The sequence below is a fragment of the Antedon mediterranea genome, chromosome 6 (assembly GCF_964355755.1).
Source record: "Antedon mediterranea chromosome 6, ecAntMedi1.1, whole genome shotgun sequence".
Taxonomy (NCBI): Eukaryota; Metazoa; Echinodermata; class Crinoidea; order Comatulida; family Antedonidae; genus Antedon; species Antedon mediterranea.
Genome location: NC_092675.1, coordinates 15,164,783 through 15,190,966, shown reverse-complemented (window position 1 = coordinate 15,190,966; position 26,184 = coordinate 15,164,783). Strand labels below are relative to the sequence as shown.

The 26,184-nt window shown below is 33.5% G+C and overlaps 1 protein-coding gene across 1 annotated transcript in view; it reads left to right on the top strand.

Moving 5' to 3' along the window:
- Nucleotides 1–26,184, top strand: part of LOC140052322 (glucosidase 2 subunit beta-like) — an 82,642-nt gene that overhangs the window by 27,439 nt on the left and 29,019 nt on the right. The window contains exons 2-9 of the mRNA XM_072097830.1: nucleotides 13,392–13,508; nucleotides 20,775–21,046; nucleotides 21,652–21,715; nucleotides 24,029–24,179; nucleotides 24,276–24,354; nucleotides 24,669–24,764; nucleotides 25,012–25,297; nucleotides 25,602–25,761. Coding sequence (XP_071953931.1) covers nucleotides 13,392–13,508; nucleotides 20,775–21,046; nucleotides 21,652–21,715; nucleotides 24,029–24,179; nucleotides 24,276–24,354; nucleotides 24,669–24,764; nucleotides 25,012–25,297; nucleotides 25,602–25,761 — 1,225 coding nt within the window. The remainder of the gene's footprint in view (nucleotides 1–13,391; nucleotides 13,509–20,774; nucleotides 21,047–21,651; nucleotides 21,716–24,028; nucleotides 24,180–24,275; nucleotides 24,355–24,668; nucleotides 24,765–25,011; nucleotides 25,298–25,601; nucleotides 25,762–26,184) is intronic.

The window sequence follows — 26,184 nt, the reverse complement described above, 5'->3', positions numbered from 1 at the left end:
ATTTGTTATCACCGTCAGCCATGATAGCATAGATGCGAAGGCCTCAAGAAGAAGTCCCCAATTACCACTCCTTCCAACCTTGATAAAGTCCAATAGTTAGGGTTTTTGAAAACAAAGACTCGATACCCAGGTTTCTCTTTCTAGATATCTTGAAACAACAAACTTCAATAAAAACTTGTATCATTGAAATAATGAAAAAAATGTTTAAATAATTACATTATAGGGGGTCTCTGACCCAAACAAAAACATCTCGACATTAGGTCATATAGGGGGGTCTCTGTTTTATAAAAACAAATTTTTAAATATTATTACATTATTATAGGTAATGTTAATAATTTTTCTAAAAACCAATTTCTAAATATTACTGTATTACATTAATATAAGTAATATTAATTTTATAGTAAAAGACTAATCTTTTGGCACATATGGCGTTTCATACATATAACACTTGACCTATTTTTTCCGACAAAAAAAGAAAAGCCTATTAAAAAACTGTGTGTACTTTACAGAAATATGTGAAAACAACATTTTGAGAAAATGACACTTTTATATTTAATTTCCTATGTTTTTATTTGTAAAATTAAATGTTTATCTCATAATTACTATAATGTGAAGCATCAGTTGATCTTCAGATATACCTTTTTGGATAGATCTGATGATGTAGATGATTTTCCGTGAATAAAAAAAAATCATATATTTTGACCTTGTTTGACCTCTTGACCACATAAACTGACCTTAAAACCTAAAACTGAAGATGGCATCCACCCCTATCGTTTTTGTCACCCCACAAAGGATACATTCAACATGGTTGCCTGCTATTAACAAAAAATGCCCCCCAAACTTTTTATAGAGGACTTTTGTGTATTTGGCCTCTCTACTACAGTATCTAGGTGCTTTACATTAGACCTTAACTAATGGTAATAAACTATCCCCCGCCGGACACCATTCCGGTATTTCTTAGTCGAGGTTTCGGGGATGGAGACAATCAATAATGTGAAAAAAAAAAAAATATGTAACTAAGCTTAACTATGCTTATATTCTATGCCTCAAACCTTTTGTACTCGCAATGCTAAACAAATCTTCATGGGCTCCCGGACTATGTGTATAATCTATACACTAAGAAATAAAATTGAACAAACAATAGGCCTACGGATAATAACGAAAAATCTCATTTCGTTTTGTTTCCCAAGGTGAGACGACTCGATCTCGGTACCTTGAGTGCCATAGACATGAGCACAGACAACCGAGCCATACACAACTGACTAAAAGTTGTAGTAAGATTCATCCGTGTATTTAATATGCAGTAACCACTTTGGTGCAGATAGATTATTACATACCGCAATTAATTATAATTTTTTACTATGATGACATCTTTAAAAATTTAAAAAAATGATGCACTGTCAAACTATATACTTTTAACTTTAATATATGAACTTCTTAATGAAGAAAGTTAATGTTAAGTTTGTTATTTCGGCCTAAGAAAATGTTATAATTTGTTTGATTGTCGAAATTATTATTTTAAAATTTAATATGCCATTAATGATGACTTAATCAACTTCTGTTCTCTTAATTTCATAATAAATCATACATAATGATACATACACTTCAAGAAAATAAAATAAAAAATACACTAGGTGTTCCCGAGCATTCTGACGATCAATATTAATTTTAACATATTTTCACCATTTTGTTAACTTGCACGTGCGTAGCCGGTCATTTTTTACGTGCTCGTATAACGCAGTTTCGCGATCAGAAGTGAATAAAATATGATGATGACCTTTATTAAATGACAGTTTGGCACGCCATACATCAGGAAATTTCCAAATAAGAGGACATATTCCTGGTCAACTTCATGACATACAAATTTATTATTATTTAATGAAGAATAGAATTTGATTAGAATGTATTTTTGTAGTCGTCTATCAGTACTGTTTCCAAAATAAATTAAGATTATGAAGATGTTGACATTAATTTTGTTATTGTCTCTTCCAATTGGACAATAAACACATTCTATTGGATAAAAGTTGTTTGCAGACCTAAAAGTAGCCACCTTTAATTATGTAATGAAACGTGTTATTAGGTATCCCAATGTAAAAATTCAAATTAATGATGGTACTTTTTCTTTCAGTTAATCAGAAGGAACTTACTAAACATAAACTTTTGCAATTTAAATGATTGAAATCGGATTATCCATTCAAAAGTTATGGTCCGTTAAAGTGCCCAAAAAACAGTGATTTTTGCTTGAAAAATGGCACTTTTTCTAATTATATTTGAACCCATTTTTGAAGGGTTATAACTTTTATACTAATAACTTTAAAGTTCTTATTTTTTCCAAACTTATAGATACAACAGAGTTGTACAAGAATATTTTTTTTTTGGGTGTCCTCACATTTTTTTTTATAGATATCGCCCTCCAAAATTCGTCCGAGGGCTTTTTACGCGTGATTTTCCCAATGTCTCAAAAATGCCCAAAAAGTTCCTGTCTTTAAATGATTCATAACTTTTGAACCAATGTGTGAATTAACTTCTTTTTTTTTGCATTGCATAAAATGTAATATGTATTTTAGTAAGGTTATTTATATTGACAGGTAGGTAATTCTGAAATACAACATAAAATATTGTTAAAAAATGTTAAAATGTGAAAAAAAAAATATTGCGTTAAAAAACTGTGAAGGTATTGTTTCTTTTCATTAAATATTATTTTTCCTAAGTATACATTTTTTTTATAATTCTAGTATTTAAAGTTATATTTATAATCATATATTATTTTAATTGATTTTTCGAACCGCCAAAAATAAGAATTAAGCCCGTGCTTATTATGTGTTCGATTCCATTTGGAGCGCCGGGCCGAACGTAGACTCGGCCGCGCCTACTACAAGTTAAGTTATATAGGCCTCTAGGCTTTAGCTAAGGTCTAAATAAAAGCCTGACGCTAAATTCTGCCTAAGAAATATCGGGAAGAAATTTTTTATTTAACAAAGTACCTCAATGGTATAATTGTAACATGTTTAATTTTATTTCCCTTTCGATTATTCTAACCGAAAGTTGCACTTTCAATTGAAATATACGGAATAAAATTTAGGCCTAGAAACAGCGTAGACATACAACGGCAACACAGGCCAAAGCGCGTTTCGGCCGCCTACATAGAATGGCTTACGGCCGCTGCATAGCAAAATCAAAGCTTCTTAAATTTCTTTGGTACATTTCTTCCTAACGTACTTGCTTTATATAGTAGATTTATAAATATTCCACTTGATAAATAATTTAATAAATCGGTAAAATTGACGTTTCGAAGCAAATATTCCATGAGAGGCGACATTTTTCGACATGCCTCGTGTGCGGCGAAGACTAGTTCAGAAAATGGAACAGTCCACTGCAGGGGTTATCCAATCATTAATTAACGCGCTAATACATGCATACCATGCACATTGTCAGGGCGACGGTAATTTAGTAATAAGCGGAGAACTGAATCCCCCCGTAAGGAAAATGGTAAACACTGATATTTATGGTAGGGATTATTTTTTTCAGTGGTTGGTCTTGTTGGCCTCTTCGCACGAGGTCCACGCAAAGTCAAATAAAACGATGTGGTTTATCAAACAGAAATAAATTCAATACTAAATTAGCCAGATTTTGATAATGAGAAAGACTAAAAAATTCAATTTTTATCGTTAAAATTGACATTTGAGGCGGATGTACATAATAATAATAACCAATTTACATATCAAAATAAAGAGTATTTAAAGCCTGATAACATGCAACAAAAATTACTCCACCACCTATTATGGACCTCGTGCGATCGTGTTTTGAAAATGGGTAGGTGTTTTCCAAAGTTATTTTTAGCGCGCGGATTTCGGCTCGCCGGCTTTTGTACCTCATTTTTAACTCACGTTTTCTATTAAAATATTTAATAAACATAGATTAAAAATATATGAAAATAATCCCTTAAACAAGATCTTTCCAGACATATACTTTTTATTCACATGTGTATATAAGAAATAGTATATTTTTAACGTCAAAGACACGTCACTTTTTGAAATTTCACGAACGTGTTAAAATCGCGGTAACGAAAATCCGCTTCATTGGGATACCTAGTGTTATCAGACACTTTTTTTTCATTATTTATCAGATACTTTACATTTTACCACTTTGTTTGACTTTTTTCTAATTTGAGAATTGTTAAGAATTCTCGCATTATATGTAAATTATATTTAAATAGGGGTCAAAGGTAAAAAATGACATTTATTGTCAGTTTTTGAGGATAAATCATCATTAGAGTGGATAGCATGTATATTCAAAAGTTTTTTATAAAGTCTGTAATTTTCCCTTTTTTCTCAGCATGTTATTTTATTTACATCTTTTAAATTTATTTTTACTTTAAAACAGAAAAAATTCTTACTGTATGAGAATTCTGTAGGTGTTAAATGTGACAATTGATAGTAACATTTATGATCATTGTTTTAAATAAATATTCATTAGAGTGGATAGAAATATGTATGTTTTGAACAATCTAAGACAAAAAAAAATTTGTTACCGAGATATGACCCTCGGGTGAAAATAAGGTCAAAAGTTGTATTTCATTAAATGTTATATAAATATGGATATTCTGAACAATTTATGACAAAAATAAAGTCTTTATGATAGAGATATAGGTCGATTACAAAAATAGTCTAAATTATTGCGAAAATTGTTATGCTATAATGTCAAAGGTCAAAAATGATATTTCCCGTCAAATTTAAAAAATGTTCCATTAAAGCTAATATAAATATGAATATTCTGAACAATTTAAGACAAAAATAAAATCTTTATGACCAGGGGTTACCAAGATATGACCCTTATGTAAAAACAAGGTCAAAGGTCAAAAGTGGCATTTACGGCCATTTTGAACGAAAACTTTTCATTATAGTACATAGAAATGTGCATATTCTGAACAATTTAAGACCAAAATCAGACCTCTATGATCAGTCTTTGTCAAGTACCGTCTATATTTATGATTTTGATAAATCCAAGATGGCCACCAAAATGGCCCCCAAAAAACCCCATGGGGCAATATTTTGTCTTGGGAACATCAAAAAATGTTAATTACATATATTCAGGATTACAAAAATGTACATTAAAAATACATCATGGGGGTGCACGGTAACCCCTCCTTCCTACCCTTGTACTAAAGTGTTTCACAGATATTTGCAAGAAAAAAATCTTTTTTAAAGCTCAGGTACAGGCATGAATTTTAAATATAATATTTGGTTAATTGTACATAAATCAAATATTTGTAACAGAAATCGAGACGAAAAAACATGAACTTCCCTTAATATGGTCAAATACAAAATTTGGCAAAATTCTTCCATAAAAACCAGGAGGACTTTTTTTCAGTAGTTAGGTAGTTAACCTAATGTAATAACATGTCTGGTGACTCCCTAGATGGTGGAAAAAGATGGTGGATATACGGTGGATAATTTTTGCTATAGCATGAAAATAAAAATCTGAAGTTGAATAAAAATATCAGAAATGTAATATTCAAGTTATATTACCTATATTTAGTCATCGGATAACATTTTTTACCACACTGTTTATTTTTCATAGCTTTTTAAAATGCCTCTCTATTTACAAAATTTGTGTACAAAAGAATAGAGATTTTACTGTGTAATTTGAACTATCCCCCCACTGATAAGAAAGTGCTTATTTTCAACAAGCTTGTGTAACACAAATAAAATCCCAAAAATTATGAAACATAGGGGAAACTATAGATCGATAATTATTGGAATGTATGATCAATATAAATTTTTTGCCCGCACCTGGCCTTTAAAGTAAAGTCCTTTTTTCATCTCATGGGTGGACACCGCCTGACTCTATTGACACATATTCATTGTTGCATGTGACATATCAATACAGCTCAACGAGATGTAATAAGCAGATGGCTAGAGGGCACTTTTTCAGACTGAAAAGTGATTTCAATAGGAGGGTGAACCAAATATATGGCGGCCGTAAATGTGTTCAAAAGCATTATATTTAACATAGAAAATAATAATCTAATATAATAATACATTAAGACCACATAAATTACAACACATATTCTTGTCAAAGTACAGTAAAGTTTTTTATAAAAATATATATATTCTTAATCACAATGGAATGAATAATTTCTTGGTAATCTAGCATTTTTTGTATCTGATGATCATATAGAATGCGTTCGCCTTTATACGCTTAACACTTGCGTTGCGTATCGTTCTCACGCAGATAGGCTTAACACAGGTGTAATAGTGAGTAATGCATAGGGCATATCTGATTGGTCGATTGCAGCCACCATCTTGTTGGTTCACTCACCATGAAGAATCACTTTTTGAACTGTTTTAACATTATAGTTTGCCATCCAGCCTTCGGCTATATATCACTGATACAGCAATAATCATTATCACGATTAACATTATGTGTGATTTTGACTTGGCAGTTGATGGATGGCTGTTAATTCGTGAAACAAAGCCCTAATATATGTTTAAATACTGCGCGTCATTATAAGCCGTGCCAAGAGTGATAATTGTGAAATAACATGTTTGTTTTGTGAAAATATTGTCTAATTCCAGTTATTTTAGATGCTATAGCCCTAGGCCTAAATCGTCCAGATTTTCGAGGTGTCTAGAAAAGATCTCAGATCTAAGTAAAACTCTGATATCTGACTTTTCTAGATCTAGAAAACTCAGATATCTAACTTTTCTAGATCTAGAAAACTCTGATATCAATATCTGAGTTTTCTAGTTTCAAAATGGAACTAGAAAACACAGATCATCAAATGGATCGTTCCATTATTATTAGAGGGTAGCATATTTGAAATACTACACAGTATTATACGTTTTCTTACTAATAATAATAATAATTATTGTAACGTGTAGTTGCAGTCTACGACTTAAATCATAAAGAAATAAGTATACTTTACACCTTTTAAATTGTGGGCTTAGCATTTAGGCCTAGCAAAGTAAACTCAATTCAAGGCTCAAAATGTGGGCGCTATCGCGATGTATCACGAAGTGTAGGCTTAAAAATGAGGTATGTACGAGTCGGTGTGGGTATGAGTTGGTTGAAGCTAGTTTTATCATGTGATATCTGAGTTTTCTGGTCCTACTAGGCTAGAAGTGGTCAACTCGTACCCAAAATAACTCGTACCTATTCCCACCTTGGCTAAAAACTCGTACCTCAACCAACTCGTACCCACACCAACTCATACCCACACCAACTCGTACATACTTCATTTTTAAGCCTACATTTTAACGGTAACATGCACTGTATTTTCTTTATGATTTAAGCCGTAGGCCGCTTCTACACAGTAATTAGTTTTAATAATACTCTAGTATTTCACATGACCTACCTTCTGATTAATAATGGAATGATCCAAATGACCTACCAACCAATCATGTGTGATGATCTGAGTTTTCCATATATCCATATATTGATGTTTTCTAGATCAACGAAAGTCAGATATCTGAGTTTTTTAGATCTAGAAAGGTCAGATATCTGAGTTTTCTAGACACCCAGATTTTCGGGGGGAAATAGCCAATTTTCAGGTAGGCGGGAATCTGCATAAAAAATCTGGAAAAAAACGCAAATTTCGGGGAACTTAGACCTCTGATCATCAGGGATGTCACCACGCTGGTCGGCGCTGGTCGGCCCCGACCAGCACTCAACATTTCCGACCAGGATTTACAGGCTGCCGACCACCACTATTATTTATTAATCATTTACGATATTTATATTAGGCCTAGGCCTAACTAAAATTCGTACTAAAACATTTTACCTAGCACATCGTTAATAACAGACAAGCTAGCCTCATATAGATAAGACAAAAGACTACAGCAAATGTTTCCGTGGTTACGTACGTTACTTTATTTGTAACACAATACCAGGCCTACCCTGCCCTGGTATTCATTGTTACAGCTTGTGAGTCATGGCGAACAACGTGCTACACAGCACAGTGTACAACTACAAGTTTAAAGTTCACATAGCGACCATTCAAGCGTTTTATTTTGCACAGATTAAAAATACAAACAAGTACGCAGTAATCAAAAATGTACAACTACATAGACCCAAACAAAATCATTTTTAATTGCTGAATGTTTTGTCACCCTGCTTTAATTATATTATGTTACTAGTTTTACATTTTTGTACTCTACGAACTATTAAAAAAAATAAAAAAACATGCGCATGGTTCAGTGAGACCGGGCAAGTTCGTTCGTTTATGATCGCCGAGCATGGTACAATAATTACACGTCCCTGGGATAACTTCAGGTTGCTGAACTTCAGTTAACCCATAAACACGTGTCTGTTCTTGCCGGCCATGCACTACATGCTTGCCGCACAGTTGTGAAACAAAAAATCCGGAATTCGCGAATACGCTAAAAAAACTCTCGCGCAAAAGAACACGAACATTATATCGAGCAACAAGTAGTAAGGTCTAGGCTAATAATTTATCTACAGTATTTGATTAGGGATTAAGCCTAAATAAGGAAGCGCCTGTTTTTGTGGAATTCAGAATTTGGGGCATCTATCTAAGCCTTGGCTAGGCCTAGTGGTCGTAGTGTCTACAAGGCTAGGCCTAAGCCTGACGCGATCTATTGCTATTCATTTCGTAAGCGTTTTTTTGTTTTCGCGAATAATAACGGCGACTCCCCGGTGGTACAAGGTTAGGCCTAGACCTGACGCAATTTGTTGTTATTTATTTTCATAATTCTTTATGTTTCGCTAAAATAACGACAAACCCCGGGGGGGGGGGGGAGATAACCCGGGGTCCCGGGAAATTTTCCGACCGGCACTCCAAAAAGCTGGTGACATCCCTGGATCATGTTATCTATATATAAATTATGGTTAATTCTGACATAGGCGAGCACAATGCAAAAACTTCGGTACAAATCTCCGCCTTGGATACCTACCTTATCTATCTGAGATGTACCGCGAAACGTAGATTTGATAACATTAGTGTTCACTTCGACGCTATTGTTCCATATTTCTATCTTAGGAAGATATTATAAAGAGTTTTTTAACAAAATTTATGATTTCAACATTAGATTTTCATCTCAATTTCAATTCTTCCCGGTCAAAGTAATTTCCGGGTTTAAGATAAGTCCACCTTGCAAAACCCTGGTTTCAAATATTTTCTCTCTTTTATACACAAGGGAGCAGTTAAAATAATAGATTTGACCCTAGGTGACTGGAAACAGGCACTTTCCATCAATCAATACAGTGTCCCTTTGGAAGACGAAAAAAAAATCAGATAGTAGGACTGGAGCTTAAGTTGGCCATTAGTCATAGCCATTTCAGTTTTTTGTTTGTTTTAAAACATACCACGCGTGTGTGAAGGTACAGTAGTTAAATAATAGAAATTATACTGCAAATTAATAAAGATCAAATTAAATATTAAAAAAATCAGAATATATTGTGGGGAATAGTATTATAAAATTACATAGGGAGATTTGATGATAAGACATTTTTCGAGTGAAATCCCGATAGCTGAGTTTTATTGAGTAAGCTTGCAGGAATAACTGTAGGCTATCTTCCTGTGTCCCGTTAGGACCGAGATGTCTGCCCATGTTGCAAGCCGTAATGTCTTCTTTCTTGGGCCCACTCTTTCACGGCAGTTAGTTTCAAAAGATGATTAAATTAAATAATGTATTAATAATTATTAGGATGGTATTCATTTGAATAAACGCCTCTCCAATAAAACATCACTTTGAAAAATAACCCAGAGTTGACTGTGGTCCCAAATGGTCCTTGACCACATATCTATCTGTATATTTATTTTGGTAAAGATCTTGTAATTACTTTTTGAGTAATCCTGTTAAAAAACAAACTAGCCCTCGCGCATGGCGTGATACTTGGCCAAATCAAAATTGGCCTCCTCCATTCGATTTTCACCAAAAGGGTGTGTCCTGATGCTGTGTGATTTAGGCTAATTTCACTACAATCGTGTGTATGCGAGTTTGGTGTAAAGGTAAGTAACCAGCCTTTCAACTAACAATAGCTTCAGTCGACTAACAATACAACAGCAACGCCACAAACACGGGCGAATTTGAAAAGAAATGGTTTTTTAAACAAAAAACGTGCACATTAAATCAAATTATGTTTTAAAATTACATATCACAAATTATAACTCTTGCCTCTTGTACAAAAATGAAGTTTTTTGGACAAGCAGTTCTCGAGAAAATGCAATTTCAGTTTACTTGTTACTTTAAGACTGTTCGCCGGCTTTTGAAAAGTTCTGTCCTATCTTTTAACACTGAAAAGTATACTCAAAAAGTGGTCCAGAATTGGGACCATGGTCCCAAATGGTCCCAAAATTTAATAGAATGGTCCTTGACCACATATCTATCTGTATATTCATTTTGGTAAAGATCTTGTAATTACTTTTTGAGTAATCCTGCTAACAAACAAACAAACACTTGCTACCGATTACATATACCTCCTTGGCGGAGGTAAATTAATGAAGTAGTTGCCGAGAAAATGCGATTTAAAACGGTTCGTAACGAAAAGTCTATTTTTGTGACAAAAATTCAATTTTGAATCACCGTTTATGGAAAAATATTATGGGTTTTGGCATTAAATTATAGCTAAATCTACATTGAAATTGGTAAAACGAATGTGCGAACTACATTTTAAATTGGTAAATCCCCTTCGGAAAATTTAACCATTATAATCCGGTGAATATTGTAATAGTAAAATAAATAAATAATAATAATAATTAATAAAATATTTGCGTGTTTGTTGTGTTAGTTAAATACATTAATGCAGCATATCAGCGAATGGTACGTTCCGTATTTTGGACATAATTATTGTTTAGTTTTCCTCACTCGAATTTGCGGACCAATAATTTTGAAAATAGGTTTCGTGGAGGCTCTATAGGTTTAACAAAATTCAAAACTTTTTACTGATTATTGTAAAAGTTATATAACCTTTTAAAAATTCTTCCAATTTTAACTGCAAAAAAACACCAATTTTAAGCAAAAAATCGTATACTTTAAATAACCATAACTTTAGAACGGGTAATCGAATTTTAATCATTGAAATTGCAAAATGCTAATTACATTAGAAGTTCTTTTGATTAATTGAAAGAAAAAGTAAACAAATTAATCTGAAAATTTCATTGGGATACCTATTAAATGATTTCAAAGGCATGGATTCGCCAAGCATACAGGAGGGCTATACGTTTAATAAGAAAAAACCTGAGATTTTCGTAAGCTCTTTTCTTCAAACTTGTTATTTATATAGCGATGCCTCTAGCCTACTCCTCGATCGATCGATGTCTGTGGTGAGAATTTTCAATCATACAACAAGTTCAAGAAACTTGGAGCGAAACTAAGGCCCTGTAACGGCTTAATCAGTCAGCAATAACCCTGACCCAAAGCATTTTTGATCGCAGTAAAAGACCTTTGAGCACTGTATACCTTTTCGTAAATAAAAGTTGAACAAGAATATTGCACTCTGAAATAAGATTAATTAATTAATCAACTAGAAAGCCACTCTGAGAGTGCATACTTCCGCCTACTGTAAAATTCTCCTACATCAGATTTCTCCGGTAAAAAAAAATATATATATATATATAATATTTGTGTGTGTCTTAATGCTGTTTGTGATTTACGCTAATTTCACTACAAGCATATGTATGCGAGTTTGGTGTAATGGTTATGAAACAAGCCTTTCAATTAACAATAGCTTCAGTTGACAATAGAACAGCAACGCGAAAATCAAACGAATGAATTTGAAAAGAAATAGGTTTTGTAAACTACTCGCATCAAAAAACGTGCACATTAAATCAAATTATGTTTTAAAATTACAAATCACAAATTATAACTCTTGCCTCTTGTACAATTTGAGTTTACTTGTTACTTTAAGACTGCTCGCCGGCTTTTGAAAAATTCTGTCCTATCTTTTTAACACTAGCACTGTAGCAGGTCTGAAAAGTATACTAAAAAGTGGTCCAGAATTGGACTGTGGTCCGAAATGGTCCCAAAATTTAATGGAATGGTCCTTGACCACATATCTATCTGTACATTCATTTTGGTAAAGACCTTTTAATTACTTTTTGAGTAATCCTGCTAACAAACAAACAGACAAACACACGATCGATTACATATACCTCCTTGGCGGAGGTAAATTATATGTCCATTGATACCACAATCCTCCAATCAAATGACAATTGTGTAATAAATCCAGTTACCATAAATATCCTTGATGTCATTTTGGAAAAAAATTGTAGTCATCCTTGTATAGGTGTAGTAGTGCTTATAGACTGTAGTTAGTTGCTTTTTAATCCAATAAGTTTTTCTTATAAATTTCCTTAGTAGTTATTCAAAAATTTAATCTTTTAGAAAATTATAATATTTTATATGCATCATGTCAAGCATTCATTCTGTGCATGTACACATTTTCTGAGCTAGCCAGCATGGTGCGAACAAGAAAAAAAGAAATTTGAGCGTTTCGTGGTGGTGTGAGGAGACAGCAGAGATGTATTACTAGTAAACACATGTTTACTGATGACTATGATTTAATCATCAGAGTTGTGTTACCACTTGATTGGAGGATAAACAAGTAAAGCAAGAAAACCCTTTCTACGCTCAAATTTCACAAAATTCATTCAAAATTTGTGATTAAAATACAAATAAAACATGACCGCATTAAAATATGTTAGGCCTATGTACTGCAGCCTCACCGGCCTGACGCGATACCAGTCGCCACGGCTATGCCACAGTCGAGTCATGTATGATCGGCGTCCGACCTCTATCAATTATCAGCATATGCAGCCTGCCTGGATAAAGTTATTTATCACAAACAATATAAAAAAATAAATAGTTTTCGTTTTTTCGAAAACATCGTAACACACACCACAAACGAACTACGACGTTGGAATGTCCATGCAGCATGTTTGTTATTGCGCAATATTTTCACCTATACACATGCGCAGTTTCTTTGTTTGTAATTACAATTACTGCGCATGTCTATTTATAAAATAAATTCTCCTTAGTACTGTACATTTACAGATAACTGTAATTTACAACTACTTGCCTGTACAATTAATAAGCCTCCTACCGAAAAACTTACTTTGTTTGATTGACGCGAAAAAAACGTTTTTGATGGCAAGTAACGCTACATCGCTGTGACTAATTATAGGCTGGTGCGCGACGGCAGTGAAGTCGTTGTGGTTTACATAAATTGTTAATATTTGAAGCCTAAGCAGACGAATTTTGAGTTTTTGCGAATGATATAATTTTTTTTTCGCAAATTGACATCTCCAATCGCAATTTGTGAAAACGCGAATGGTTAGCGCGAGCATAGCATGTGGTTTTTTAAACCTAAATATTTCATTTTTACACCCTCCATACAAATTTTGATAGTCTTTTTGTTTTTTTTAACAGAAGAATCATTTTACAGTGACTCACCATGGTTTACTTGTATAGATGGTTCCGGTAAGATTCCATTTAGTAAAGTGAATGATGATTACTGTGATTGCAAAGATAGCTCTGATGAACCAGGTAAGCATCCCATTCTATATACTTAACTTTTATTACTAGATAGAATGTAAGATTGAAAATATTATAATAATATAACATATGCGGCACATGCAAGCAAAATCGGACATAAGTCGCATGTGTTGATTTGTAGAGACAGGCAAAAACAATAAAAGGCTGAAAATTTTGATTTTTTTTAAATTTTTACAGAAAATGATAGCTGAACCAATATTTATTTACATTACCTTGAGGTTTTTCCATTTTGAGACAAATAAATGCATAAATCTTAACATTTTGTGTGGTATGTTGGTTAATAAAATGGTGAGTTGAAAGTGTTCTAGTGGATTGTTTTTGATAAAAATAATGCATAATATTTAATAATAGAACAGTAGTTAATTAACAAAGGTGCGAAGATTCATTGAAATAAAACAATTAGAATACCCTTTTGCTAAGGCGTAAACTTAAATGCCCTGTTTATTTTTTTGTATTTGTCATTTCCTGTTACTTAACTTTAAAAGCAATTTTCTCAAAACACTGATTATATAAACAACCAACACTTTAGAATCTCTGGAAGTAGACATGGTATCAAGATATTTTTTTCAACATTTTAAATCTTGGATTATGTCTAATTGTCAGTATTTGTAAAAATCTCAATTGTGAAAATTCCAACTTATGTCTGATTTTCCTTGCATGTGCCACATATTATTTAGAATAAATTGCTGATGAGCAGTAATTGTTGTTAGAAGAACTTATAGTCAGGTTCCTCATGTATGAAAATAGGGGTTCTGTAGGATTTTAATGCCCAAAGTGAGATTTCACTTGATTTTACTTTATTATGGTGCTAGGATACCAAAAATGCTAGGTAACAAATTTTCACGATCCCGTAACCATGGTAACAGCCCCAAATTCAAAATGGCGACCAAACGACCATATTTCCATAACCCTTTGGTCTATTGACGAGATATTGGTATCAAAATACTCGGAATATATATATTTATATTTGTTGTAATAGAATATTTTTACTAAATGCAACCGGAAATGTTTTTTTTCTGTACTATTGACCCTTGACCTTGACTTTTACTGTATCCTAAAAATGGCTGGTCATAGAAATTTAAAAATGGTCTCAAATTGCTCAGACCTTATATATTTATTTTTATTGTAATGCAATATTTTGTTAAAAAAGTCCGGAAGCAAAGTTATTGACCTTTGACATAGAGAATAGCTTACAAGGATTTTTTATTCCGTAGTCTCTGGTCATATCTTCATAACCCTTTGGTCTATTGACAAGATATTGGTATCAAAATACTCTGAATAAATATATTTATATTCGTTGTAATAGACCTTTTTGACTAAATGTAACCGGAAATGCCTTTTTTTACTAGTGACCTTTGACCTTGACTCGCACTGTATCTAAAAAACGGCTGGTCATGGAAATTTAAAAATGGTATCAAATTGCTCAGACAATACATTTATTTATTTATTTATTCATTTCCCAACCAACAGTGAGCTCATGGTTCACCACTTACAGGAGGGAACACAGACAAACACGTACATATACAATAACAAACATTAAACTAAACTACTAACAATGTTACAAAACTTACGGAAATTATTACTAAAAATATCTAACTCAGGGTTTCTTAAAGTAAAAGAATTGTAAGTTTGCTAATAAAACCATTTTTTAAAACATTTACTCTACTAAAAGGAATATGAAAAGTAGTATTTCTTCTAAGACGACGACTAGGGACTCTAAGATAAAAATTGCTAACTAAGTTACAGTCAAATAAAGAATTAATACATTTATACAAAAAAACAAGATCAAAAAAGGTTCTACGAGACTCAGGAGATCGGACATGGAAATGAAAGTCAGGATTCTGGTTGTGGCTGATGTAGCGTAAAAAACGGTTATGCAGACGCTGAATGCGCGTAGACTGAGTTTTCGAAATAGAATTAAAAATAACAGAACTGAAGTTGAGAATGGGATGGATAATTGAATAATAAAGGTGGATTTTGGTTTGCCTGTCAAAATGTTTACAATTACGCCACATCAGCCCAAGCAGTCTATTGCACTTGCCAACAAGATAATCAATATGAAAGGAAAAACAAAGGGAACTATCAATAAAAACACCAAGATCTTTTTGCGATTGCACCCTATTAATGGGATTGTCATTAATTAAATAATTATAAAATAAAATGTTCTTTTTCAAAGTAATAGTTAAAATATTGCACTTTACTGGATTGAGGGACATTCCCCATAAAGCAGCCCAATAACATAGCTTGTCCAAATCCACCTGAAGCCTGTCGGCATCCTCAACACTACCAATAATTCTGTATAGCTTAACATCATCAGCAAACATAAGACATCTGGAGTGGGTGAAGAGTTTTGGGATATCATTGACAAAAAGATTGAAAAGGAGAGGACCAAGAATCGATCCCTGAGGGACACCGGACTGAATAGGAAGCCATTCAGAGGATATACCCTCAATGACCACTCTCTGGAACCTACCATTAAGATATTACTACGAAACCAGGAGATAAAATCATTATGAAAACCAAAACGTTGTAATTTTAATAAGAGTAAATTATGAGGAACAAGATCAAACGCCTTAGAAAAGTCAGTGTAAATAATATCACATTGCTTCCTGTCATCAATGGCTTCGTAAACTGTGGTCAACAGGGTGGCAAGGTTTGTTTCACATGACCTACCAGTTACAAAGCCATGCTGACAGGAAGCAATGGCAGGAGAAATATGAGTCGAAATATGGTTAAAAACAATTTTTTCAAACAATTTAGAAATGGTAGGCAACAGAGAGATAGGTCTATAGTTAGAAATCAATTTCTTGGTCCCCCCCTTATGAATAGGAACAATATTGGAACGTTTCCAAACGGAAGGAAATTTACCGGTTTGAAGAGATTTATTAAAGAGGAAAGAAATGGGAATAGAAAGAGGACGAGAACAAACTTTAAGAACATGGTTACTGAGATTATCACATCCAGATGCCTTATGAGTCTGAATGGATGACAGTAACGAGTTAACAATTTCAGATTGAATTATTGGAGCATTGAGAATGCCGACAGAAGCCTCAGGCAGACGTTGGTGTTCATCAGTCACAGAAGGTCCAGATCTAAAAACTGAATGAAAATAACTGTTAAATAAAGCAGCCTTATCATTAGTTGTCTCCGCGACCTTGTGCCCATGCGACATAACCGACGGATAAGAAGACGATTTAGTTTTGGTCTTTATCCACGACCAGAAGCGTTTGGGATTTGCTCTAAGATTCCCAGAGAGTGATTGCATATAACTTTTATATTTAAGTTTCATAAGGACTTTAAATTCTTTTCTGGCAACGGAAAAAGCATGTTTTGATTCATGTGTATTAAGTCGTTTAGAAATACGAAAACATTTCTCTTTGTTTTTAAGAGCGACTCTAACTTCATTATCAAACCATGGCGGCATTTTTCTTTTAGGTCTAACAATAGGCACAAGATCACGGAGAGCAGCATCAACTAAATCATAAAAAAGAGAAACACTATCGTTAATATCATTGCACATATGGATTAAATCAAAAGGTATAACATTAAAAGCATTCAAAAGATCATCATTATTTACAGCCTTGAAACAATATAGTTGTCTTGAATCCCTAGAAAAGTGTTTTTGAATAGAAATTTTAAGAACAAATGAAATTGAAGAATGATCAGATTCAAAAATATTCTGACCAGCAGAAATATCCGAGATTAAATCAATTGAATTATTACACAAAATTAAATCTAAAACATTATTATTGCACGTTGGATTGACATTGCACTGAAACAAATTATGTCCATTAATAAAACAGTCAATAAAAAGTTCACCCAATGAGTTAGCAGGTGCAGTTCCAGATCCATCATTGGTCCACGTGATTTCAGAAAGATTCAGATCTCCAATAAGAACAATATGATGCCTTGAATACATGGCTGATGCATCTTCAACTGATTGCGCTAGTTGCAACATGACATCTCTTCCGCTGTTGGGTGGCCTGTAAATAACAGCAACCAGCACTCGTTTTGTCTTGCTTAGCTTAATTTCAACCCAGAGGATTTCAATATTTGGTTTCTCAAGGTGCTCCAGACGTCGAGACTTATACTGATTAGAAGCTAGGAAAAGAACACCACCACCTCTTCTGCCATCGTTCCTGTCCCTTCTATGAATTGTAAAACCATCACAGTAAAGTTCGGAGTCAAGAACCGTTGAATTTAGCCAAGTCTCGGTAAATGCAACAAAGTCGAAGGTATTATTAATGAGGTGCACATTTAGTTCAGAATGATATGTGTCCATCTTGTTTTTAAGGCTTCTTATATTTTGGTAATAAAATGTTGGATTATTACTGTTATTACTTGTGTTTGTGTTATCTCTAGCCCTGTCCTTGTTTTCCTCTGCGGGGCCTGGAGTTTGTTCAATATCACCGCATAAGGAAAGTTCCGGCTGAAAACTTGATGAACAATAATAACTTGAATAGTAAGGAACCCTAGCTCCACTGTATTTAATAGCATGTTTTCGTTTACCTTTAGGCTTTGTTAGATAGGCAAATGCTAAAATAGACCACTTAGGCCTAGTAAACAAGGTACTGAACTGAGCCCATTGCCTTAGTCGATCCAGGGCTACAGTGCACTCCACACCATGCGAGCACTCGCAACATAATGCAGAAGTTGAGCCTAGCAAATTTGCGTCCAAAGTATAACATATTTGTATAGAGGTATTGCACTGAAAACTAAACTGTGGGTTCCAGGTCCTACTTAAATTCGATAGACAAGGTTTAATAACACCAATAGTTGATGCAAAACACAAAAAGAGACAAATAGCAGTAAAGATACGTTGAGCAGCCATCATTCATTACAGCACCTGATTTTGGAGCACCTGATATTTATATTTATTGTAATGCAATATTTTGTAAGAAAATGACCGGAAGTAAAGTTATTCACCATTGACATAGAGAATATTAGCTATTTACATTACAAGGATGGATAAATATTGGTCAGATATTTTGGCCCTACTATGACGTAATTTTCACTTTTACTAAGAATACATCATTAATACTTAAGTAATGTGGGACAACAACCTCCAGATCACTAGCCTGGCGTTCACTAGGATAATTGTGTTATGCATTCAGTTCTTTTCTAAACTCACATTTTCAAATATTGTTTTCAATTGCCATTTTGAACCTCTATAAACTTATTAATTGAAGATTTCTGATTTAGCTAAAAGTAGTAAATGTCAGAGTGAGATTTGATGGTAATTATAACCTATAATATTAGAAAGGTATCTTGCAGATTTGTTTTGCCCATGACTGGTTTTCATTTATATGCTCGTCCGATACATTGCCATCTAACACACAAATGACCAGCTTGGCTTGATGTAGATGACCCAATAACAGTGAATAAAAGATTGTAATTAATTTGAATGTAAAGAAATAGTGCTCTTTACCCGGATCAGGCTCTAGAACAGAAGGAAAACCAGTTAAAATGGGTTGGTGATCTTGTTGGCATTACTTAGGAGGAGGAAATCGAACTAGATATCCCATCGAACTCACTCTTCAACACAAAACACACAAATACTTCAAGATTTCATAAAAATACATTCATAACAAAATCAACACTTTTTTAAAACTTTGTCTTAGTAATAATTTCAAACGAAGTAAAGAAATATATCTTAAACAGAGATAATAAAAAAAGGAGTTGAAGCTTTTTGAAGTTTGTGAGCAAAGTCTGGTTGTTGTGGACTACCTGAAATGAAAATGAAACTAAAAACATGAAGGAGATAAAATCATAAGATGCTGTAAACATCAAAAAACCTCTTGGTCACTTCTAACCATCTCACTCCTTAAATTGGTCCGTTGGCTTGGCGATATGACTCACAAAATGGCAGTCAATGTTAGCATTGAAAGATTGCTTCCCATATCTCGAAACATCTAAGAAGAAAAACCAAGGAACGTCTAACCACGTAATAATGTATGGCCGGCAGCAGTTCAATGTATGAGAAACCTCCATTATATGAAAATGTTTCAAGAACAAGCATTAAAGGTACACAAGTTGAAGAATCAACCACTCTCACTCCTTGACTGTCTTAATGGCAACAAGGATGCTGACACAATAAATGCATAGTACTGATGTAATTAAAGATGTTTTAATCCAATTTTGGAGCTCCAGTTTCTTGGAGCTCCAAAATGTAAAAGGTATAGCAATTAACATTTCAGGAAAAGTGCAGGAAGAATCAATTTGGCTACGTCATTTTAGTGAAGTAGATGAATGAATGAATTTCTGCTGTCATTTTTACTATTGTCCAAAGTTGTTTACATAGATAAATGTGCTTACACTATAAAGTATATACTATTTATAAAATATATAAAAACTAAATATGTGATTAGAAATTAAATATTCAAATGATGATATGTATAAACTCATTTTTTTAATCCTTACCACAAACAATTGACTATACATGCTCAAATAGATAAATGCTTATATACATAAAGTTCATGTTTATTAGGTCAAAGGTCAATAACTTTACTTCCGGTTATTTTCTAACAAAATGTTCCATTAAAATAAATATAAATATGTATGGTCTGAGCAATTTGAGACCATTTTTAAATTTCTATAATCAGCCGTTTTTTAGATACAGTTCGAGTCAATGTCAAGGGTCAATAGTGCAGAAAAATAGCATTTCCGGTTACATTTAGTAAAAATGTTCTATTACAACGAATATAAATATATATATTCCGAGTATTTTGATGCCAATATCTTGTCAATAGACCAAAGGGTTATGGAGATATGGCCATTTGGTCGCCATTTTGAATTTGGGGCTGTTACTATGGTTACGGGATCGTGAAAATTTGTTACCTAACATTTTTGGTATCCTAGCACCATAATAAAGTGAAATCAAGTGAAATCTCACTTTGTTTGGGCATTAAAATCCTTTGGAAATACACGAGGACCCTGACTATTATTGCTTGTGTTATTATTGATATACCATACAGTAGATAACATAGTACGGAGGTATCGCCAGGAGGTAGTGCCAGGTGTGCACATTCTATCCTGTCACACGGTCACAATGATTTAAATTATGAACTTTTTTCTATCATTTTTTACCTGTATTTTCAATAATATTATTTGAAAGTTACGTAAAGTAAATGCTCTTCTTTATGTAACGTTCAATAAATTTCACATCTTTTAAAGCTAATACTGTACATTCACTAAAATTAATTTGTTTAATGACTAGGAGTTAAAAATCTAAATTTGACCATAATGCACTTATATTAGGTACCTCTGCTTGTCCTAATGGAAAATTTCACTGTACTAATGCTGGACATCGACCTAAGTATATACCATCGTCATGGGTGAATGATGGTATATGTGACTGCTGTGATGCTACTGATGAAAACAAAGGATCAACACAGTGTGTAAACACTTGCAAAGAGCTTGGAAAAGCGGATAGAGAGAAACGTCATAGGGAAGCGTTACTACAAAATGAAGGTTTTGACATACGGCAATCTTACATAGTAACTGGCCAAACAAAGCGTAAAGAAAGAGAAGTAAAAAGATGATTTTGTTTTGTTAAATATAACAATAAACACATGTATGGGAAAATTGATTGACATATTTTTAACATAATTCATACTTTTAATATTTATAGATTTCATACATACGGAGACTTGATTTTCTGTCAATCATCTTTATAACTAAACTGTCTTCCCCCACTGTCAATGCTTTTGTCATCTTCATCATCATGTTATTGAACATTGGTATCATTCTCACGCTGCTTTTCAATCATCTTTATAAATATACTGTCTTCCACCACTGTCAATGCTTTTGTCATCTTCATCATCATGTTATTGGACATTGGTATCATTCTCACTCTGCTTGTCAATCATCTTTATAAATATACTGTCTTCCACCACTGTCAATGCTTTTGTCATCTTCATCATCATGTTATTGGACATTGGTATCATTCTCACACTGCTTTTCAATCATCTTTATAAATATACTGTCTTCCCCCACTGTCACTGCTTTTGTCATCTTTATCATCATGTTGACACTTTCTCCATGGTCACTTTATTATCATCCTTTATTTATATTGTCACGTCGCCACCAATGTAACATTTTCTTATCTATTCAGTATATTCTTATCTTTTTATAGGAACAATTACAGCATCTAAAAGTTGAATTACAATCTGCTGAACAACTAAAAGAAGACAAGGAAGGTACAGTATACTAAAAAAGCAAAAACAAGATAAAAGACTATATATAAATAGGCCATTTTTCAGTTTTAAGAAAGTTATTCACTTCTGTAAAAAAATATTATTTCACTTATAAAAAGACAAACGAAATGGTTAACGTTATCGAAAAACCATTGTTTGACAGACAATTTAAATATTTTTTGCTTTAAATTCCATTTTTTTAGGTAAATAATTTTTTTCTTTGATCCAGTTTTTGGTCAAACTGAATAACTATTACGTGACATTAAAATGACATATTCAACACAAAATTGAAAAAAATATACATTTTTTATGGTTACATAATATCTTTAAATATTTAAAATGTTTTATGAATTCAGATAGATAGACATTTTATTTCACCAATTTAATGTAAGATCCTTAATAATGTCATTTAGTTCTGAAAAACTTAGTGATTTAAATGCCTTGTTGTTTTTCTCCTATTTTAGTGGATTTGAATTTCTTTTCATGGTCTTTTTATATTTTTATTGTTATTTTCATCATCATCAGTCGGCTGCGGAGCAGGCGACTACAAGCTTTCTCCAGCCACAACGGTCCTTGGCAGCTTATCAGTTGTAATTATGCCTCCTTCATCCCCTAAAAGCTGTTGGATGTATCTCAGAAAGTTGGTTTTCTGCCTTCCTCGTTTTCTTTTCCGTAGGGCGTACTCTTTGCATGGTTCGTCATCAGGCATTCGAACTTTAATTGACGGGATCTAATATTTTCCACTAGCGGTCTGGTCTTGGTTAGGTCATAGATAGAAGCATTTGGCACCTTATCTGTTCTCTTGATATTTAGCATGATTCTATAGCATGAAGTGCCAAAGGCGTTGATTTCACTTTCTATCGCCTTAGAGAGGATCCAAGACTCGCAGCCATACACAAGGACAGTAACACAGGTTGTATTGTACAGCTTTACTTTGGTGGAGATTGGGATGTTAAAACATCTCCACAAACGTTCTAGCTTCCAAAATGCTATCCAAGCAAGACCCTTTCTTCTTTTAAAATCCCCACTGCTAGATGCCATCATGGAGCCGAGGTATTTGAATTTGGTTGCATGGTTGATTGCATTTCCATAAACTTCAAGTGGGGGCTGTGAACAGCAGTTGAATACCATATACTCCGTTTTAGGGGCACTAATGATAAGCCCTAGGTCAGCGGTAGCATTGGCAGTTCTCGTTAGCTGTGATTGGGCACGAGGTATTGAAGACTTTCGCTGGATACCTTCTTGATTTTCGTGGGCAAGTCACAACTCCTGAGTCGCATTCTGATGACCGGAGCAGCAGATAATCCACCAAGATAATAAAAATAAATGGAGCCAGTACATCACCTTGAAATACTCCAGTTACACTAAAGGAGTTTGAGATGCTACCATCAACCATGACTCTACTGCTAGAATTGGTATACAGTACCTGAATAGCATTTACCAAAGGTTCTGGGATGCCATAGTGACGTAGGACTGTAAACATCACTGACCTATTGATCGAGTCGAAGGCTTTCTTGAAATCAACAAAGGTGACTATTAACGGAAGTTGGTAGTCTCTGAAGCCTTCCATAATTCTTCTCAAGATGTGTATTTGCTGAGCACAGCTGCGGCCTGGGCGAAAGCCTGCCTGATTCTTCCGGAGCAGCGGATCAATGTGAGGCTGAATGCGGTTTAGAAGGATTCTGTTGTAAACCTTCGCAGCTATCAACATGAGAGAGATGCCCCTGTAGTTTGTCATAAGTGACAGATCACCTTTCTTTGGCAGTGGGATGACGACATTTGTCAGCCACTATTTAGGAGGCGACATTTTTTAGTACACCTCCGAGCTAAAGGCATGGATGGTATCAATCATCTGGTCACCACCTCCTTGGAGGGCTTCTGCCGTAATAGCACAATCGACGCCAGCTGCTTTGTTTGTTTTCATAGCTGTGATAGCTTCTGCAGTTTCTTCACGTGTGGGAGGGTCAGTGCAGATTGGAAGATCGTCACTGGCAGGAGCAGGTAGATCTGATGGGGCCCAGCCACTGTCATTATTCAGAATAGAGCTAAAGTAGTTCTTCCACTCTTCAAGAAGGTGTTCTTCGTTCTCTGGTGGCTCGCCATTCCTCAGTTTCACTTTGATCTTTTTCTTGGTATTTTTTCCGGACAACGTGTGTATTATGTTCCAGGTTATTATTTTAACTTTTTAGATTTTTAAACAATTTCATGTATAGCATGTTTAGCTTATATTTTTAACATTTTTCAATATCGCCGCAATAAATAGATACTTTTAGACAAAGTTTCTAGAGTTGTATCTAATTGTAATTTTGTTTAAAGCAATAAAAATAAGTGCTGAAGAACCAGAGAAAAAATCAAAAGAAGAGCATGAAAATAAATGGAAAGAAGAGGTAAAAATAAGAAAGAAGGAATTGGAAAGAGAAACCGCAACTTCTGCTTTTGATCAACTGGATGCTAATAATGATTCCATGTAAGTTTATTAATGTCTTTCTAGTATATAACAAAGTTTCAAGACTATTATTACATTATTATTATCATGTCCTTTTATTACATTTTTATTTTGTAGTTTAACCAGTGAAGAGATTATGAAAGTTCAAGGTTTTGACACTGATCATGATGGTGCTGTGTCACAGGAGGAAGCCATGGTAACCATTCTGAAGAATTCAAATTATTATGGTTTTGCTTTTACCTTTCCTCAAATAAATAAAACATATGGTCAATGAGCTAACTTATGGTGATTGTATCGATCAAGAATTTGTATAAAATGTACTGATGTAATAAGCTTGTTTACCAGCGTAATAATTTGGCTCACTACATTGCCCGCAGAATTCATTGGGCCACCCTCTTTGATCATGGTTGCCGCTGACACTCAACATACTTAGCTCTTATTAAGATATAATGTTATGATGTAATAATAACCTATATACAATAAAATAAAATTATAATGTTTTTTTTTTAGAATATACTTGGTCAAGATCAGGTAGATAAAGAATCATTTATTACAAGACTTTGGACTGATGGTGGATTTAAAATCATTTTTTCAGAATTAAATAAGGTAGATGATTATTTTTTTGTTTTAAACTTTGTATTATTAATGTATTGTTAGTATTAATTTTCTCAAAGTAAAATGACTGGTAACATGCAACATGAATAATACAGATACAGATATGTACACATCTCTACCAGTTTAATTCTATCCCTAATCATGTGTTAAAATAGCCAACTAATCATAGATTATAAAGCCTTTAAAAACATTATAGTGCAATATTTAGCATAATGTTGTTTCTATTGCAATATTTTAGCAAAATGAAAAACATGATGGGGAAGACATAGAAGCTATAGACTTACCACCACCTGATGTCGCCTCAACACAACACCCAGTGAATGATGACGATGTTGATGATTATGAAGATTATGATGAAGACGAACACGAACACGATCATGAAGCCCATGAAGATGAGGATCTAAGAAAATCACAAGAAATTAAGGATGCTGTTAGAAGAAACAAGGAAAGAAGAGAAAAGATGAAACAAGATGAAGAAGGAGAAATGCCAGATTGGAATGAAGACACAAAGAAACTTATAGAAGGTAAGCCATTAGATTCACATGGACTATGGCTGGTGTAGCAGTTTGACCATTTGAGAGAGGATTTCACATTGGTATGGTGCAGATATATTACAATGTTGATAAAATTAAGATAATAATATTCGTCCACAATGAAAATTGATATTTGAGGCCATATGTTTTAACTCCTAGCTGAACCTTTGTGTGCAAAATGTCAGAAAGAGAGTAATATTTTACTTGAATTCAGTCTTTTTATTCTTTCTTCTCAGATAAAAGAAGTCCCACTTTGTGAATAAAATGATTTTCAATCTTTCATTCAATTTTTCAGTGGCTGATAATGCTAGACTTGAATATGATGAAGCGAATAAGAAGTACAATGATATCAATAATCAAATCAGTACTTTAGAGAAACTACAAACCAAAGATTTTGGGCCTGATCAAGAATTTGCCATTCTTCAAGATCAGTGTTTTGAATATACAGATCGAGAGTATGAATATAGTTTTAAATTCACAATATGAAATATTATATACAGTACAATAACAATTTGTCAGATTGGCTTGATACGATTGTGGACTTTTACATTTATAAGCTTACACTATATTCCTTGTATAAGATACATTGAAAAATGATTGAAACTCAAGTGTACTTTTCCATAGATTCCAACTTTTTTTATCAGGATTGTTTCTACTTGGCAACCAATCTTTTGAGAACATTAGTCTTCTTAATTGTCCAGACATACATTACTGATTCAGTGTTTCACACTTTTGAACACCTTTCTATCAGAGGTTGGAATTAATTATAAGCTATTGACACTGCCTTTACTATACAACATTTACTCCAAAATCTATTTCTGGAGTCGTAATGCCTAAGATAATATTAGTATTTATTATATTATAGTAATTTTTTAAAT